Raw genomic sequence first — 21154 nt, 5'->3', positions numbered from 1 at the left:
TCTTGGATATGAATACAGATATACCTCGGTAAGGAAATTTTCTATCCATATCCGTTAAAATTGGATACGGTTATGTATATATATGTGGATATATTAGTGGATATGCATGCAGATACAAAACGGCTATGAAAAAGTTAGATAGTATTGAGATAAACATAGTTTATGGGATACAAAAGAGTTTGTTATTATGTTCATTATAATTGAAAAGTTAAGATTAGATATCTTGATTATCAAAATTAATCACAAATCCATGATCTAAGAATCGAAACTATTGTAAGAGTATGACTAATATGTATTCCGATATTTCATATATGGATACATATGTTTCACTATTAAACCATATCTGTAACCATATTTTATCGGTTATAGATTTGAGTAATTATATATGTATCCTAACGGATTCGTAATATATTCTAACGGATATGATTATGAATATTTCCTCGGATATGGATATGATTTAGCACCCCTAATTATGACTTATTTGTTTTTATGAAACTTTTGACTACCTGTTGGAGACACTTTCAAATCTGATCTCGTGAGTTTAACCGGTGAGATGTGAATCATATTTCCATGGTATGTTTTTGCCCCTTTCATATTCTTAGCTCTATCTGAATTTTTTTTTGTTACTCGATCCTTTTCCTGTTACGCATTTGAAGATGCGTAGCGGTTCTCCTGCGTTGCTTGTTAAGAGAGGACAAAATTGCGTGGGTTTTAAGTAAATACGATTTATTGAATTATTGTTAACTTTATTATTATTATTATTTTGATGAAATAGTTAATTTGGTAGAAATGCCGCTCGGTTGATAAGAATGCTGCTCGCTTGATAAGTTACTGATTGCCTTATGTTCGTGATGTACGTCACAAGATATACGTCACATGTCTCGTACCTTATTTATGTATGAACTTTAAAATGTATCGGTCATTAATTGCCTAATGTCTGGCTTTGATGTACATTGATGTATTAAGATTGCATTAATACATCTTTCTTCATTGTGGCATCATCAATCTTCATAATATCCGGGCATTTCTTATATCAAAACACAAGAAACGTAATTCTTTCAGATTGCATTTATCCCTCTATTATTTTGTATGCTAAATCAATTGGCGTTGGTGATATGAATAACAAGCGATGGTTTTTGTTTTTAGTATCATCATCTTCATCATCATTATTCTTTACTAGAAATTTGAGCAGATGCATACGTGATATCAAGCCGTATACTTTTTGCATTGTTTTAGTTCTTAAAATTGTCTCATTATTTCCTTATGTTTTAGTACAATCGTAGCATAAATATATGCATACACCCTTGTTTTTTTAAATTACATATATTTACTTTCTCTTGAAAATTCCACCAATGCTTTCTATATTTTTATTATAATATAATATTTAATTATGGAGGTTTCAATTTTATTTCTTGACGTTGAAATGACGTAGAATGTTGTACAACGAAAAAGAAAAGAAAGAAATAACTACTCTTTGTAAATTAACTGCTCTTTGTAAATTACAATTCTATCATTTAGAATGGAAATATGGATATGTCCTAAATTCATTCAACTTTGGATAGGCATTACTTGTTTTTTTTAATATATAGTACTATAGATATTTATCAATTGACTTGTTAATATCCTCTCACTCTCAAATTCCCTACTTTAATACATAACGGTTACACGAAAAAAATATGAACCAAAATGATTAGATAATTAGGAATTACCGGAACACTTAAATAAATAAAAACATAACATAACACCCTCGGTTTATTTTTTTAAGCAAGAAAGTATCCCATGGAGTCCGGTCTACGTCGTTAAATGTGCAAGCGCCCAAGGGATACCAACCTTAGGGCATCTCCAAAGTAGCGGCAAAATGCCTCTGTGTTGAACTGTTCATGCTCCAATCATGCCGCATTTGCTGCGGTATTTTGGTGCAAATGAATAGTACGATGTCAAATATGGAGTCGTACTATTCATCCGTGGTATTACTGTTCACTTTTTAATTTTTTTTAATATTTATTTTTTACATCTTAATTAATATAAAAGTAGATAAAAAGGAATAAACTAATAATATTTTTTTTTAGTGCAAAAAATGGTGCAATGGGTTGGAGATGTATTACTGTTTGATGTGACTTTTGTACCATTTTAATGCAAAATTTGCACCATTTTGGTGCAATGGGTTGGAGATGGTCTTAGAGCTCTTATTTGCTAATTTCAAGTAGTACAGTGAATGTAAGGTTGAGATCCGTTAGCCCGTTAGTGAGGCTGGTCACGTCACAGGGCCTCACAGCGTTCTTGACTTCTATTTCATCGAACGCTTTCTTGACGGAGCTGTGGTCTTTGAGATCAGTGCGTGTAGTCGTGTGTAGTGCCGTGTTGAGCGCGGATCCAACAAACGGGCCGGGTTAGAATTCGAACCGGATCGGATGGGCGATGACACGGACTTGGCGGTGAGTTTCGGGTCGGGTAACGAGGGGAGGACAGCGGTCTTACGTTATGCATGATGTATAAAGCATGAAACATATGTGACGCACGCAGCTTCTTATATGAACTTTAAAATGTCATATAAAAACATACCTTTATATTTCTAGGGATTCTTTTTCCATTGAGCTCTTATTTTCAGTTTTATTGTTGTTATCATACATTCATACATTTCTTGCTTTCTTGTAATTCATGTGACTGTAAGATGTTGGATGGAACTAATATGTAATTAAGAGTCTCCTTTTAGGGGTCGTTTGGATTTACAGCTAGTGAAGGGAAGGTAATGGAACATATGATAAGTTAAGTAAAACGAATGTAAGGAAATACGTAGAACCTGTTTGGGAAATTAGTAAGGGGAATCAATAGGAATTTATTTCACCTTGTTTGGAAAGTCTACTAAATAAAGGGAATGTAGCAGAATATATGTAGATGTACATAGATACCTTACATGTTATTTCATCTATTTGAATCTCATTTTGATATAGGGGGTAAAATTATCTTTGTATAATATTCTCTTCTTTTAAGAATTATATTCTGATAATTTCCCTTCATTACACCCTAATTTGATGGAGAACAAAATCTTAAAGTTTTTCTTCTCCGTTACTCTGAACTTTTCTCTCATTAACTACTTCAAAAGACTTCCCAAATAAGGATAACGTGTCTCCTATCGTACCTTTTCTCACATTACCCCCTTATCTAAACAAGCCCTTACTGTTGAATTTTGGCCATTCCTTTGTTTAGGCTATCGTATTTCATATTCAGTCCGCAAAATACTTAATATTTGATTGTCTCAAGAGCTATGTATGAGTTTGGGAAAAAGCGTGAGCACAGTTACTCAATGATGGTATCAGTATCAACATCTTAGGAGTGGTGAACTTTCTCTGAAGCGCTCGATCTTGATGTCAGTGGTGGAGTCAGGTTTTTGTTTTAGTGGTGTCTATTTACTAATTATTTATCTACATTGCCATGATCAAAATTTTATCCTTTTTAGTGGCTCCATGCCCTAATCATAGTGGCATCCTCCATGTAGTACATGCAAGTTATAAAAGATGTTATGACAAACTCCTCAGGACAAGCTAATATCAATCACACAAGAGCACGAAAAATATCAAGAACATATGAACACAAAAATATACGTAGTTCGGCTTGTAGTCTATGTCCACAGTAGAATGAGGAGAAAAGTTTTACTAATTATAGTGAGGAATACAAAGTGGAATCTCTCAATCGCTCAATCTTAAATCACACTCCAAAAACCTTATACAACTCTCAACTAAAAGAACAAAAGAGAAGAATATCAAATAGGCTTCACAAAAAAACTCTCTCTTCTTGATTGGTGATCTGACGATTGATGAACCTAATTGACTTGAAAGACTATTCTTATATATAGCCTTGAAGATCCCAACTCTTTGCTGTCTAAGGAATAAGAGTTCTAATAGGAATAGAAGTTCACATGTCCTAAAACCCAATAAGAATCCAAGTAGAAATAAACCTCTAATATGATTGGTTGTGCAAAGTCTAATGTAAGCAGGACTCTTGATCAGAACAAACTAAGCCATAAAAGGAGCTCCCGAAGCTATATGGATTTGAGTATTTGAGGCAACCTATAACAAATCTCCACCTTGACTCAAATGCGTAGAAAAATCCTTCACTCCAAAAGACTAGCTTACTCCACCTTCTCCAATAGCCCTGCAGGGCATCAAGTACGACACATATCGATCAAGTCCAAGCCCGGATTGAACTTACCACCTGAATGAGGCCTCCTCAACAAATCGACTGAATTGTCTGCACGACGACAGTAACGCTTAGCGAAGTCATCACCTGAAGTAGCTCTGAATAGCTGAAGGACACAAAATTGTCAACCAACAATGCATAAGCTATCGTATCTTCATATCTTCGTGGTGGTCGAATATCTCGTCTAGACCGATCTCTAGCAATAGTATATTCCTGCTCTTCCTGCAGCTACTGAGGTGTTTCATCTACTAGAACGGGATCTGGTTGTTGAACTCTAGTAGTCTTATCCTACTGAAGAACTGAATCACGAATTTCTAACTGTACCTTATGTCCTGTAGTGCGAGCCTTATCAACCGAAACTGGTGACTGTTTCTGATGGAACATAACAGACTCATCAAAAGTAACATCACGTCTGATAATAATCTTAGGAGACTTCGGATCAGGACACTACAACCTAAAACCCTTAACACCTGATGCATAACCTAGGAATATACACTTCTTCGCTCGCGGCTCAAGTTTTTCTTGACTAACATGTGCATATTTAGGGCAATCAAATATTCTAAGATTAGAATAATCTGCAGGCTTACCGGACCAAATCTCCTCTAGAGTTTTATAACTAATAGCAGTAGATGATAACCGATTCACTAAATAACAAGCCATATTCACTGCTTCCGCCCAGTATTCCTTGTCTAAACCTATATTGAACATCGTACAACAAGCTTTCTCCAATAGGATTATGTTCATACGTTCTAGCACTCCATTATGTTGCAGTGTGCAAGAGACTGTATGATGCCTAACGATTCCCTCCTTCTTGCATAACTCATTAAATTCTCCTCTACAAAACTCAAGGTCATTATTAGTTCTAAGCTTCTTAATCAGCCTCCCAGTCTGCTTCTCAATCAAAGACTTTCACTGCTTAAAAGTCACAAACACCTCATATTTATGTCTCAAGAAGTAGACCTGAACCTTCCTGGAGTAGTCATCAATGAAAGCCAACAAATATCTGGACTACCACCATTCAAGGCAACTTGAGAAGGTCCCCAAAGATCTGAATGTATATAATCCAAAGTACCTTTAGTCTGATATACTGCCGTACTGAAGCTAACTCTTTTCCGCTTCACAAAGATGCAATGCTCGTAATATCCCAATTTTCCTATACTCTGTTAACATAAAAGACTCTTCTTACTCAACTCGGCCAATCTGTGGTCACTCATATGACCAAGTCTCATATGCCATAATCTGGTAGTATCAGCTCATGATATCGATGATGCAAGTGCAGTCAAACCAATAACGATAGTACCCTGCAAAACATACAAGCTGCCGATCTTCTTTCCTTTCATAACCACAAGAGAGACTTTTGTAACCCTAAGAACTCCATCTTCACTTAAAAAATTACACCCAATGCTATCAAGAGTGCCCAAAGAGATGAGATTCTCTCTTAAACCTGGAACATGCTTAACATTTGTCAAAGTCTTGATGACTCCATCATGCATCTTAATCTGAATTGTGCCTTTTCCAATAGTCTTGTATGAGGCGTTATTCCTCATGAGAATAATTTCACCATCAATAGCTTCATAAGTGGTGAACCAGTCCTGATTAGGATACATATGATAGAAACAACCCGAATCCAAAATTTAATTATCCATGCTCCTGTTTATATCATCTGTAGCAAACAAAATCACATCTTCAACAATATCAATTTCAGCGGAGTCCTCCTTTGATTTTCCTTCATACTCTTCTTATTTATTTTTGTTTTTTAATCCATAACAATCGGCCTTAATGTGCCCTTTCTTCTTGCAATATCTGCAGGTCAGATTTCTGTGCTTCGACTTATACATGTTATCTCCAAAGCCCTTTTCTTCTGATCTTCCTTGAACAAACAAGCCATTAGCTTTATCGCTACTTTCACTTGTGGTTAACTCTTTATTGATTTTCTCTTTATTCAATAAGTTCTCTTTAACGTCCTTGATGCCAATAGAATCTCGATCATAGATCATAGTATTCCTGAAGTGCTTGTAGAAAGGCGGCAAAGAACACAATAACAATAAGGTTTAATCTTCATCATCGATCTTAACATCAATCTTACTCAAATCTGTAATCACATAATTAAATTTACCAATATGAAATTTGATGGGTGTTCCTTTCGACATCCGAAGTGTGTACAAACGTTGCTTCAAGAGGAGGCGATTAGTGAGCGACTTAGTCAAATACAAATCCTTCAATTTAGGCCACAAATTAATAGATGTTTTCTCCGTGAGAACTTCTTTCAAAACTTTATTTGTCAAACATAACTGAATACCCGTGAGAGCTCTATCATCCAAATCGTTCCAATCTTCCTCCATCATAGTAGTAGGTTTCTTCGACTTTCCCAATAAAGCATTCTTCAATACGCTCTGTGTCAACACGACGATCATCCTAACTTTCCAAATGCTGAAACTAATGTTGTCGTCAAACTTCTTGATATCCCACTTCGTAGTGGATGTTGTTGTCTTCTCGTCCGATCGATAGTTGAGGGCTTTGATTCTAATTTGTTATGACAAACTCCCCACTGTTAGATCTCATGTTTATAAGCCTATCGTCTAATCTAGTTTTGATGATTAACAAACAAATTGTAGGCATCAAAAAATACTGAAAGATATCCAAATATAGCTCAAGAGGAGATCAAAAGAACACAAAAGATAGTGTAGACTATCTCGGCACGCGAGACAGTGTTTACTGTCTCGCCGTGCGAGACAGTGTTTACTGTCTCGCACACAAGACAGCTTTCAAAAGTTCAAAAATGTTTTATAAACCGCCGACACGTGGCCATTAACTGCCAAAGAACATGGAAAACTCTCGCGGGCCGAGACAGCAAACACTGTCTCGCCCGCCGAGACAGCAAACACTGTCTCGGCAGCCGAGACAGCAAATGCTGTCTCGCGAGCTCATTTTCCTCTAACTGTTCCTAGGGGTTATAAATACCCCCCTGAGGTCGATTTTTGAGGGGGCTAATCATTTTTTGAGCACTTTGGAGCAGAAAGGACAGAGTTCCTGAGCTTCTGACAATTCCTTAAGATTCGAGCTTTGACTTGATCTTAAGAAGAGTGATCGTCTTACTTTGATAAGATCTTCACTTCAAATTCCTACTTCGATAAACGAAGGAAGAATCACTTAACCGCTCACGATTCAATCAGAATCTGTGATTTGGTGGTCCACGAGTCAAAGCGCTCCCGGCACAGGCAAAGATCCCACGCAAGCAGCGATCCAAACAACGATCCTGCGTTTGTTTCTAAAAAGTTATAATTTTTATTTTGTTGTGTAAAAGAAGTCTTATAAAAAGGCTATTTCTTTTGAATTTATTGTAATCAACTGAAGATATAATGAATTCCACAACGAGACCAACTTTTGACGCAAACAAACGTTCCTAACATCGCTTTTTGAGTATTTGCATTTGTTTGTTAGGTATCCTACACAAACATCCTCTGTTAGAGGTTGGTTGGAATTGCACTTAACGATGACATCCTATTGGAGGTTGAAAGGAAATTGGAATGAAACCGTCACAATTCAAGTCAAGATACATTATCGCTTCATCCGCTACCAAGATCAAGCTTAATGATGATCATTTGCTTGGGTATAGTAGTTTAGGTTTTTACTTTTTATGTTTATGCTTAAAGCTCAAACCATACACATACACATCATTTTGATTTAGCGCTTTCATTGTTTGTTTCGCTCTGCTAAAGAATTGTTTGAATATCTTTGTGGATACGCTTTAGTTTCAAGAATAGTTTTAGTTTTCAAATACGATAAATATGAAACTAGCTTTAACGATTAACAAAATTGTTTCATCGTATTATATATGTATTTGGGAATATAATATTTTTTTGGATTAACAAAATCTTTTTGAAGCATTTTATCAAGCACACAATATACAAAAAACTTTGTTTATACATTTTCGCATTCCATGTTGTGCGCGGCAGAAGCTTTTCTTGTGCAACACGAACAATAACTCGAACTAAACCACAACTAATATGCAAACACAACCACAGTAAGAACAAACAATTTACGTGGTTCGGCAAGTTGCCTACGTCCACGGGGCAAGGGGGAGGGAGTTCTTACTATTAGAAATCAGAGAATACAAGTAGAGTTACAAATCTCACCGATCAAACCCTAAAACAAAGCTCTTGATCTCTCACAACTCTCCTACAATTGGATGCAACAATCCTCTCTCAAAGACTGCTCAAATTCGTCCTTACTTAATCCTAACAAATCAGGTTTAGGGTTATATATAACTCAGAAACGAATCGGGTCAAAAAACCGAAGCCCAGCCCAGAAATCATCGACGGTCGACCGCTGCGGTCGACTGCGCAGGTCTCGCGGTCGACCGCGACGGTCGACCAGTCAGGAAACCAATCTAGATCTGAAACGCGATCTCCCCCCATCTGAATCAACTGATCAAACCGGCTGCATCTGAAAGACTGCCTACGTATCCTCTTGCCTAAGGAATCAAGCCGAACATAGTTCACCCAAATGGCCTCCAAAGGCCTCAGCACTGAAGGATGTTCAAAAGCTTCAAACAATGACCAAATTTTACTCCTGAAACAACTTTGGTCAACATATCTGCAGGGTTGTCATTTGTGTGGACCTTCTCTAATATGACGCCTCCATCATCCAACACGTCACGTACAAAGTGGAATTTGACGTCGATGTGCTTCGTGCGCGCATGATAAACCTGGTTCTTCGCCAAATAGATAGCCGACATGCTATCACAATATACCCGAATAGTCTCCTGAGCGATCCCCAAGTCCTCCAATAATCCACGCAACCATAAAGCCTCCTTAATAGCTTCAGTTACTGCCATATACTCTGCCTCTGTAGTAGAGAGAGCCACTGTGGACTGAAGCGTGCATCGCCAACATACAGGTGCACCTGCTAATGTAAAAGCATAACCTGAAGTAGACCGGCGTTTATCAAGATCTCCAGCATAATCTGAATCCACATATCCAATACAATCCTGCCCATTCTTTTCATCCTTCTGGAATACTAAACCAACATCCACGGTGCCTCGAACATACCGTAGAATCCACTTCACGGCCTCCCAATGACCCTTCCCGGGGTCGTGCATGTATCTCGATACTATGCTCACGGCCTATGACAAATCTGGCCTCGTACACACCATCACATACATCAAGCTACCTACTGCACTGGCATATGGGACCTTTGACATATAATCTCTGTCCTCAACTAAAACAGGTGACATCAACGCTAAAAGCTTGAAGTAGGGAGCCAATGATGTACTAACTACTTTTGCATTACCGTCAAAGTTAAATTTCTTTAACATCTTCTGCAAGTAGCTCTTCTGTGTAAGTTTCAAACTTCCTTTCACCCTGTGTCTCTCGATCTCCATACCCAATATCTTCTTTGCCTCTCCAAGATCCTTCATCTCAAACTCGGATGACAACTCATATTTCAACTTTCGAATAGCCGAAGAATTCCTGGAAGCAATAAGCATATCGTCAATATATAAAAGCAAATATATGTGCTCTCCATCATGTAGCTTGTGCATATAAACACATGGGTCATATGGGCTCCTCGTGTACCCTCGGCCAATCATAAAGCCGTCGAATCTCTTATACCACTGTCTTGGTGACTGCTTCAAACCATAAAGAGACTTCTTCAGCTTACAAACCAAATCTTCCTTTCTTACAGCTTTGAAACCCTGGGGTTGTGTCATGTAGATCTCCTCATCTAAATCACCGTGTAGAAAGGCTGTCTTCACATCCATCTGGACCAAATCCAAATCCAACTGTGCCACCAACGCCAATAAAATCCGTATAGACGAATGCTTCACAACGGGTGAAAATACCTCGTTGTAATCAATGCCCTCAAGCTGTGCATATCCCTTGGCAACCAATCTGGCTTTGAACCTTATGTCCCCAATAGAAGATCTCTCCTTCTTCGCATATACCCACTTGCAACCAATAGCCTTCTTACCCTTAGGTAGATGTGCAAGTGTCCAAGTATCATTTTTCTGAAGAGACCGCATCTCCTCCTCCATAGCTTCCCTCCACCTGATCGAATCGGGGCTAGACTCTGCCTCCTTGAATGTGGCTGGAACCATATCATCAACGACCTCCACTGATAATACATATGCGACCATGATATCATTATACCTAGCTGGCCGACGAATCTCTCTCCTCGGTCTATCTGCTACAATGGACCCCTGAACATGACCCTGTTCATGAGTCCCATAATCCACTGTATCCTCTATCTGCCCGGCTGTCATTTCATCTCCTCCCAGTGTCACCTCTGTAGGAGCCTTAATGGATACAATGCTCTTTGGAGTGAGTGGAGTCACATCATCCTCTACCTGCTGTGATATTTCTCCTGTCTGGTCTCCCTCTACCTGCTGAGGGGCTCGAGGCCTCATCATGTACGCCTCGTCAAATGTGACATCTCTGCTAATAACTATCTTCTTGTCCTGTGGATCCTAATACTTGAAGTCTTTGACTCCATCTCTAAATCCCACAAAGACTGCTTTCCTCGCTCTCGGATTTAATTTACCGTCACTGACATGATAATAAGCTGGACACCCGAATATCCGAAGCGACTCATAGTCACTAGCCACCGAACCAAACCAACGCTCCAAAGGAGTCTCCCCGTCTATCGCAGTGCACGACAACCTGTTCACGAGATGGCTCGCATAAACTAACGCCTCGGCCCAAAAAGATCTAGGCAATCCACTCTGCGTCATCATACACCGCACCTTCTTCAGTAAGGTACGGTTCAATCTCTCAGCCACCCCGTTCTGTTGCGGTGTCTCTCGAACTGTGAAGTGTCTTCTAATGCCGTGATCCCGACAAAACTACAGAAACGGATCACTCTTGTACTCTCCACCATTATCTGAACGTAGAGTCTTCACATTTCTACCTGTCTGCAGCTCCACTTTCTTCTTCCACTTCACAAAAATATCCAGGACCTGATGTTTATGCTTCATAGGGTATACCCAATTCCTCCTGGAATAGTCATCAATGAAAGTGACAAAATAGTTGGCCCCACCAAGAGATGTGTTCTTGGAAGGACCCCAAACATCTATGTGAATGTAATCCAATGTACCTCGGGTGTTATGAACAGCGGTGCCAAACTTCACTCTAGTCTTCTTCCCAAGTACACAGTGCTCACACAGCTCTATCTTGTAGGTCTTAGCACCTTTCAATAGCCCATGTTTTACTAATGACTGTAGGGACTTATCACCTGTGTGTCCAAGTCTCATGTGTCATAAGGTGGTTGTGTCCTCCTCTGTAGTGATAGAAGCTGTTAGACCCCCTATAACTGTCCTGCCCTTCAAGTAGTATAGGTTGTTTTCCCTGACACCTCCCATCACCACCATAGAACCCTTCGTGACCTTTACTATAGCATCCTCTAAGATCACTCGATATCCAGCTGCCTCCAAAGTCCCAAGAAAAATGATGTTCTTCGTCAACTGCGGTATGAACCTCACTTCCTTCAACTCCCTCTCACTACACCATCATGCATCCTAATCCGGACTGAACCAATGCCACCAATAGGACATACGTGGTCATTACCCATAAGCACTATATCCCATCTTTTCAGCTCCTCAAAACTAGAAAACCACTCCCTCTTAGGGCAGATGTGATATGTAGCTCCCGAATCTATCATCCACTCCGTGGAATCCGCATAGCAAACCGACGGTAATGCATGGCATGAATAGCCTGAAGAATCTGAATCTGAATGCTCACCAATAGCTTTTGTAACATTCACTTCTGAAGCTTGTGCAGCTTTCCCCTTATTCTTCCTGGCTTTTTCTTTCCACTTTGGACGGTCAATCTTTCAATGTCCTTCTTCTTTACAATACCGACATTGATTTCTATCAACACTCTTATAGGCACTCCTATTCTTTGACTTTGAACGGTTGAACTGACGACGGTTTGGATCTCGGCCTCGAACTGCTAATGCATCTCCCGATGCCTTCTTGGAGGGTTCACCATCACTCTTCCTCAACTCATAGTTCACCAAAGCTGAGGTCACCTCCTTGTAGCTAACTGTAGTTCTTCCATTGATCATAGTGAGAACGAACGTACCATAATCATCTTCGGGCAACGAACACAGAAGTAGCATCGCCTTGTCTTCATCCTCAACTATAATATCCACGTTGGCCATATCTGAAAGTAGCTTAGTGAAGTTGTTGACATGCTCCCTGATGAAAACTCCCCTCTTCATCTTGAACTGGTAAAATCACTTCTTCAAGTGAAGCCGATTCTCAATGCTCTTCGTAAGATATTTCTCATTGAGTGTTTCCCACATCTTCTTCGCCGACGTCTCGTTCATAACATCGTAAATAAGATCCGGCGTCAAGCATGACCTAATAACACCACAAGCTCTACTATTCATCTTCCTCCAAACCTTATTCTCCATATCTGCGGGTTTCTCTTTTAACTCAAGAGTCTCCTCCAAATTCTGTGCATCCAAGGCATCCATCACCCGACACCTCCACAATCCAAAATTGATCTTACCGTCGAACTTCGGAACATCAATCTTTGTGTTATTGATGCTCAGACTCTGTATCGCCTTTGTAAGAGACGAACCTGACATGCTTGTATCTCCCATGTTGTCGATACAGCTCTGATACCAATTGTTGTGCGTGACGGAAGCTTTTCTTATGCAACATGAACAATAACTCGAACTAAACCACAACTAATATGCAAACACAACCACATCAAGAACAAACAATTTACGTGGTTCGGCAAGTTGCCTATGTCCACGGGGCAAGGGGGAGGGAGTTCTTACTATTAGAAATCAGAGAATACAAGTAGAGTTACAAATCTCACCGATCAAACCCTAAAACAAAGCTCTTGATCTCTCACAACTCTCCCACAATTGGATGCAACAATCCTCTCTCAAAGACTGCTCAAATTCGTCCTTGCTTAACCCTAACAAATCAGGTTTAGGGAATCACAAACCCGAGAGCTAAATCCTTTACAGTCATTCGCGGTCGACCGCGGCGGTCGACCTCCATCAACTCCGAATTCCAGTCATTCGCGGTCGACCGCGGCGGTCGACCGCCAGTCTGTCTGGCTTCCGTCTAGCTGATTCTCTGCTTTTTTCTGTAATTCTTCATTCCAAACCTTAAATTCAAAGTCTAATTCAATATAACATAAAAGTAATCTTGTGACTATAGGCAAATATGGTAAAACTGATCTTTAAGCGAGGACCTCGTTGAACGGTTAAAGTCAAGATAGAGGATGAGAGAGAGTTGGTCGGAGCAGTCGGTAGTCGAGGAAGAGCTTGGAGTGTTTGAGCTCGTTGGCCAAAGAGTGGAGGGAAAGCTGGTGGACTTGATGTCACATGCAAGCTTCAAGGTGAAGTCTTTTTGTGGAGGAAGTGGAGGAGTGGTAGGAGAAAGAACATAAAGCTCAATCAGGAGGAGGAAATGGATTCAAGGGGTAAGTTGGGGAGTAGAGGAGGAGATCTTGTGATTAATAGGATGGTGAAAAATTTCTTGGAAGGGAGTAGAGAGTTGAAGAGAGAATGAAGAAGAGGGTAATATAGGGATATTGAGTTTTTAATATGTATATGATGTATACGTATACGTATTATGAAGACTTGGGTTTAAAAATAAGTTCTCTTTGTATGTTTAGGTTTAAGAGGCATTTTATAAGTACATGAGTTTAAAAATAAGCTAGAGTAAAACTTTGGGGTAAAAGACAAAAACCCTATTTTTTAAGGGCAGAGGGGTATTTTTCGTCTCTTTTGCTCACGTTAGATTTAATGGTGTTATCTTGGGGAGCTAAAAGTGAATAATTTTCAAGGAGTTTGGTCAAAATCTAGAGGAGTTGTAGAATTTTCTGAATACTTGTATCTATTGAACCATTAAAAATAAAAACATACAAATATAAATAAAATATACGTGTTCATATTTGAGAATTTGAATATATCAGATAGACAGACCATTGAAATTATTTTGATGTACCTAGATTAATGGTTTTGATATCAATATTTATATAAGGCATAGACATATTCTAGTCTTAAAAATTGTATCTAAATTTACCTTTATCCTATATACTTCTCAATTTATGTATTTTTCTTATATTTCTTTGTGTTGATATATAATTTTTCTTCTTGTTTCATTAGTATTCGGATTTGATTTTGAGATGGAGAATTTTTTAAAAAAAAGATAGTTTCTAAAAAAACAAAGCAAAATCGAACCTTTTGTGAATTAATTAGCAAAATTCATATTTATTTCATCATGTCATCATGGCTAACCATAAAAAAATCGATTTTACAAAATTTAATCTTTGAAACATAAGAGAGTAATAGTCCCGTGTAATTATAGGTTGTTAATTAAGAATTAATCTTATTCTTTTAATAATCACAGGACTATTAACATGTAATTAGTGACCGCTCAATACTAATCCCGTGTATTTTAAAGATTATATTTTGTAAAATTAATCTTTTTGTAGCCAGCTACGATAGTGTGACAAAAAAAAAAGATTTTGCTAATTAATTCAAAAAAGGTCATTTTGCTAATAAATTTTAAAACATGGTCTTTTTTAAAAATTTCTTATTTCGAGACACTATACTCACCGGTTGTGACATGAACGCTGCCTACCTTATCTAGGACTCGTCTCCTTCAAAATTTCTCCACCAAAACCCAAAACCCTGTTCCCAAAATGACCTCCTCGCCCTCATCTACAACTCACTCTCTCAGTCGAATCCCCTTGTACTCAATTTCTCATAGAGGCAATAGCTCAAACAGGTTGTCGTCAATTGGATTCGCTTCTCATTCTTTTTGTGAGACGAAGAGGAGCATAGTGATCGCAGGAGCGAAGAAGAAGAAGAAGGAGAAGAAAGATTCTCATAGCTTCTCTGTCAAGCCTGAGGAGGCTACTGGCCCTTTTCCAGAAGCTGTGCTTCTCAAAAAGGTGGGATTTTGGAGCTTACCCATGTCTTAATTTTTCATTATCTTGATGCCCTTTTAGGGATTTTGGAATTAACCCATGTTTTATTTTCTCATTTTATTCTCTAATTTTGGTTAAATATGGGTTTCAGAAAGTAGTGAAGGAGGATGGAAGAGTGGAACCTGAGTTTGCTGATGCTGAAGAAGGTAGCTTAGCATTTTCTTTTTTAATTTCAGTTACTTATTTCTTTATTTATATTCTTATTGACACCTTGGTTCTGTAATTTATTTGTGCAGAACAGCTGTATGATTTTCTCAATCTTCAGCTTGAGAGCAATCTGAATCTGGAAAGAAGTAAGATTATTAATATTTTGTGTTTAGTTTTGCACATTTTGTGTTGTTGATTAGTTCTTAAAGCTTGTGAAATTGTGTCTGACGGATTAAATTATGCTTGATCTTTAGTGATTCAAATTGTCTAATGCACAATATAAAAGTATTTCTAGGACTTGGCAAGGAAAGAATGTACCTGAAAATAATAGGATTAATTACTTAAAAATAAGTTCAGATACTGGCAGAAAGGACACAAAACAAATAATTAAAGTATCATTGTAGTATATCTCTTTCTGGACCGTTGTTTTCACTGTCAATCTACACACTTGCAAAACCTTAAAATGCCATGAACTATTAGCTGACTTTGTATAAAGCTGCATAAGAATGCTAGACATCTCAGTATGAAATCAATGAATTGTACCTGTTTGAAGTAAGTACTGTTTTAGTTTGAAGAAGGAAATTGCATGTCTAAGTGCTTCAAATGTTTAGATTTGGTTCGTCATTAGCCCAAGGGGTTTATGTTAAACTATTGTTTTCCATATCAATACATATGTTGTTAGCTCTTAAAGTTAGTCCCTCTAACCATTAGACCCAAACTCTGAAGATATGGTGAGGGTCGATGATTATATTCTAACATGGCCTCGCAGTTTGAGCTCCCTTTTAATGGGTTGAAACTTGGACTTACGTAGCGGTGTCAATTTTTAAAAAATCTGCTTTAAATTCGTGGCCTAAAACCTGGACTCAATCAACGGTGTTATTTTTTAGGAAATCCGCTTTAAATTCTTGGCCGGTGGGATTTGAACTTGGGTTGTTTTGATATCATCTTAAAGTTAGTCCCTCTAACCATTACAAGATAAATCTGAAGTTATGGTGAGGGTCATGGATCATATTTTTATATTCTAACGCGAAGGCTTCATTGATCAAGTGAAATTGCAGGTCTCATTATTTTGGACTAAAAACAACAAAATATGTTCAGCCTGCCAGTATTCTGTATATAACAGGAGTTGGAAATTTTTTTGATGAACTTATTAATGTTAGCATATCACTTGCTTTAGTATTTATGATATATTGACTGTTGAGGAACTTCATGCTACTTTTCACAACTTTCTGAGCATGATTATTCTATTGTTCATTCCTTTTCTGAAAATTTCATGCCATCATGACTATGATTTCAAGTTTTTCTCTCGTCCTTAGTGAATTAAAACCTGATAATGAGAATTCCATCTCTTTCATATATCTTTTTCTTTGTGTCCCTAACCTAGAATCTATAGTGAACAAGTTGCTGACAATCGATTGTGCTTTTTTCATTGTTTTTTTACTTCTCTTTCTTAACAGTGCGTCATTATGAAGTCGTCTATCTGATCCATGAAGATTGTGTTGATGAGGTCGACAGTGTTGTATCAAAAGTTCAAGGTATATATTAATAAAATATATCAATGTTTTAACTCAATGTTGGATATATGCTTGCTGCAATTTTATTATCACCAGTGATGATTTTTAATCCTTCCACTGTTTTGTAGTTGCAATCTATCCTTCTATAATCATTTGTGATGTTAATTTACTAAGGCGTAGCAACAAAGATAGTCTTTTGAGAATTAATGAGAGAATAAAGGAGTTGCTTCTTCATCACATTTAACTGGGGGGTTGATGTAACCAGCATCATACTGGAAGAGTAAAAGTCAATCCACCTTTGCTGAATATTTGCCTTGGTAAAAGGAAACATTAATCTTAACATAGTCTAATCTTTGAACTTCAAACTGCTTGTTCTTAATATAAAACAGTAAGCTGCTCAATTCTGTAATGATTAGGGCGAATGGCTATTATCATTTATCTTTGGGTTACTTGTGGATAGACGTCTTGTAGCATCACCATTTTTTTAAACTCACTACCTGTTTAGTTTTGTTTTTGCAGATAAGCCTTTTGACTGAAATTTTTTGATGCTTTACTTCAGAGAAAGATTTTGCATGCGCGTGTGCGTGTTGATAGACCCCCCCTTGAGTGTAAAAGAGTCAAAAGAAATTTCATAGTAGGAGACTCTACCTGTGAAAATAAAACTAAAGAGGTGGTAAGTTTAGAAAAGCAACAATATAGGGGTCTATATGCAACTAACCCTTTATCTTTTCTATACTACTTTGAGTAAAAGATTTTGCATGTGCGTGTGCATGCGCGTGTGCGTGTTGATAGAACCCCCCTTGAGTGTAAAAGAGTCAAAGAAATTTCATAGTAGGAGACTCTATCTGTGAAAATAAAAACTAAAGAGGTGGTAAGTTTAGAAAAGCAGCAGTATAGGGGTCTATATGCAACTAACCCTTTATCTTTTCTCTACTACTATGGGTTGATAATCATCTCCTCTTTTTTTTTTCCTTCCATTCTTCGCAGACTTCATCAGAGAGAAGAAAGGAAGGATCTACAGGCTGAACAACTGGGGCCTCCGAAGGCTAGCATACAAAATAAAGAAGGCAAAGAAGGCAAATTACATCCTCATGAACTTTGAGCTCGAGGCACAATGCATCAACGAATTCAAGACTTTGTTGGACAAAGACGAGCGAATAATACGTCATCTCGTTATCAAAAGAGACGAAGCCATCACAGAGGACTGCCCTCCACCTCCGGAGTTCCACACTTTGAAGGATGGAATGGATGATGATGATGATGAAGAGGAGGAAGAAGTAGATGTTGAGTTTGACGATTTAGAGTGGGAAGATGGAGATGATGAGGGGTTGGAGGTTAGCGGTGATGGAGAGAATATTATTCTTGTTGGAGATGATGAGGATGAAGATGTTGAGGATGATTTGAAAAGGTCGAGGAGTTCTAGGCTTGAGAAAGTAGCATAAATAGTTTGCGAGCAATAGATGTGAGTCATTATGGTCATGAGTTTTTTCATGGTCTTTGTTACACACATGAAGTTGTGATGTGAAAATGTTGTATACTTAATCAAGTACTGTACTGAAGTAAATGTTTTTGCCTAAAGTCAACTAGTTATTGATTCGGGTCCCGTAAGTTTTTCTTCAGGGTTAATTGGGAATAGAGAGGTCTCTCATAAGTTTTGTTCTTGGTAGATATAGACCCTCTGGTTTGATTCAATTTTACTGGGAGAGAGTTGTGGTAGTTGGATCTCTGAAGTAGTTGGGAAAAAAAAAAGAGTCCAATTCAAGACGTCATATATTCTGTGAGAATAGATCATGTAAATTTTGTTATTTGACATTGCTCATATAAAAGGCATGTCATATATTCTGTGAGCATAGATCATGCATAATTCAAGAGGCCTCAATATTGATCAATTCAGTAAAATTTTTAGGAAAAAGAAAAAGGAAAATAAATACTAAATATCAAATATGATCCATCCACATATAAAATGTCACGCAGTATTATACTAAAACATGAACAGATTCCATTATGTACACTTATGGTCATATTTGTTTTTCTTTAATTTCTTGTTGTGTTGTTCTGATCCTATCCTCTACCCCTGACGTTGATTATATCTACATTGTGTGCCATCTTAATATATGTATCAACAAATTCTTCTCCAAAATCATATTTTCCATTATTTTCTCTCTAATTTTATTAACAGGCACCCATGAAGGCAAGCTCTGCATCAGGTACAGGGGAGGTTGAGGGGGGAGAGAGTACAGGAGATGCTTCTCCCCGTCAATTTCTCCTCTAGGAACTGCAGGACCAAAAATTGAATTATGGTCACAAGTTCTTTAGTTGCCTTAACTATCAAACGGGTGCTAAGTGCAAGTATTTTGAATGCAAAGATAAAGCTTTCCCTCCCCAAGCTTAATATATGATTGGTAGGTTGCTAGGTGAGAAAGAGGATGCTAGGTAGGAGTTAAAAAGTGAAGATGGGCTGAGATTGAAGAATTTGGAGGAGAAATTTTGTGAGAAAAAGAAGAGTTCGAAGAGCAGGGGAACTGAAATTGGAAGAGTTTTGAGTCAAAATTTGAGGATAGAAAGAAAGAAAGAAACATTGTCACCATAGCTTAACGTTGTATACTACATTGACAGCCAAACTAAGATCAAATTAACAGTGATAGTTAACCAAAATTAGCACATTGTCGCCAAACATTGCCACCATAGCTTAACGTTGTATACTACATCAACATACATAATGCTTGATTATGCGTGCACGCACAAAACTAGCACATGCATAACCAAAAGTCATTGTTTGTTCACCCATCTTTGCAACTCTCATCCTTGCATGTTCCTCATCAGCTGCCTGTATCAAATAAAGAATGCAGAATCCTGTATGAAAATATTACTTGGCGATTGAATAGAACACTACCAATGCCTTGTTTGACTCTCTTGATTGTTATAGCATCCAATTGCCCTTCATTTCTCTATACATATCGTAGTTTGAGCGACTTCAATGGCTATATATTGTAGTTGTTATATTCATTGCACAACTCAATTAAATGAAGCGATATAAAAACTTACCTATGAACTTTGTAAGATGTCCCTATGCCTTGAGGGTATAAATCTACCTCTTTGCATACCTCCTTGCATCCTAACAACCCTCTTGAATCCACCTTCAGCAATTACGCTAGGGCCCTTGATCATCTTGGTGTTTAGATGCATGTGTTGTAGGGGTAGAATGATCACTTTCCTGATTACAAAAAAATGTAGTATGTAATATAAAATATAATTTTATAAAGGCAAAAAAATAAGGGAACCAATGAAAGTTTGATTTACCTGTTTTGATGGAGATTGCTATCTGTTAAATGGTTTCCTAGGCTTTGAGATTGCCTTCATTTCTACACGCACCTTCTCACATCGTGCCCTGCTTGCTTGCAATTTGTACAAAAATTTAATTGTCCAAATCTCCTAAGTTGTTCTAGATTCTTAAAATCATGAGTAGCTTTCCTTCTTGTCAACCTTGTTTATTCTTGTGTATATGGTAAATGCAACACTCTGTCAAATCCAGTTTCAGGCCAAAAAATCTACTATTAGATATGGGATTTATTGCATCTTCAAAAGCTTTCGAATACCCTTCCTTCTTAAAACATTCAGCAATAACATCCTCTTGCTTAACTCTTGCAGATTGCAAACATTAGATAGAATGGACACATGGGATACCTGAAACATCCCATACCCTACAGTCATAGTTCTTTTCTTCTATGCTCATGCAAGTATATATCCCATTCTACTAGCGATTTCATACTTATAGTCATATTTAAAAGACACAGAGTCCTGTTGATTTTTTCTCCATAATTCTCAATTTCTCAGCTATTTTAGAGCATACATTATCCTCCCCGTCGATGGTTTAAATCACACAGTTAAAAGAGAAGGTAGATGGGGATTGAGTTGATATTAGGGCCGCTTGCTTTTTCGAATATCCGATTTGGAGTTGGGTTGTTCGTCCCTGCATGCGTAACAACTCATAAGAAGATGGGGACTGCCTCCCCCGTTATTCCTCCGACGATCAAATCAGCTAGATGCTTAAGTGAGAATATGAGAAAAATGCATCAGAATGGAGAAAAATGCTGAGAAATTACTTACCCTTATATTTAGAATACTTTTCCTTTTTATAGTCAAACAAGAGGGGTATTCTAGTCTTTTTGGCCGAGCCTGAGCTGGCGGCTGAGTCAGCATCTACTTTACAGGTGTCGGTGTTCGCGGGGAAAGTTGGTGTTTTCTTCATTATCGATTCCATTGCACTCAGTTAACAACTTTAATTTTGATTTCATTGCGTAAGCCGGATCTTATAAAAAGTACCGATCTCTTTGTAACGCA

At 37.9% G+C, this 21154-nt stretch overlaps 1 protein-coding gene across 1 annotated transcript; it reads left to right on the top strand.

Annotated features, from left to right (window-relative positions):
• On the top strand, nt 14796–18427 carry LOC109822242 (30S ribosomal protein S6). The gene is made up of 5 exons (XM_020388404.1): nt 14796–15116; nt 15244–15298; nt 15389–15445; nt 16757–16834; nt 17801–18427. Exons 1-5 carry the CDS (start codon nt 14865–14867, stop codon nt 18253–18255), a joined length of 897 nt encoding a protein of 298 aa, XP_020243993.1. The 5' UTR covers nt 14796–14864; the 3' UTR covers nt 18256–18427.

The sequence above is a fragment of the Asparagus officinalis genome, chromosome 8 (assembly GCF_001876935.1).
Source record: "Asparagus officinalis chromosome 8, Aspof.V1, whole genome shotgun sequence".
NCBI lineage: Eukaryota > Viridiplantae > Streptophyta > Magnoliopsida > Asparagales > Asparagaceae > Asparagus > Asparagus officinalis.
This window is presented reverse-complemented; position numbering and strand designations above follow the sequence as displayed.

Coding starts and splice junctions, on each gene's coding strand:
- LOC109822242 (XM_020388404.1), top strand. CDS start 14,865: ATGACCTCCTCGCCCTCATCTACAACTCACTCTCTCAGTCGAATCCCC. Junction 15,117..15,243: donor AAGCTGTGCTTCTCAAAAAG/GTGGGATTTTGG, acceptor TATGGGTTTCAG/AAAGTAGTGAAGGAGGATGG. Junction 16,835..17,800: donor TGTTGTATCAAAAGTTCAAG/GTATATATTAAT, acceptor CATTCTTCGCAG/ACTTCATCAGAGAGAAGAAA.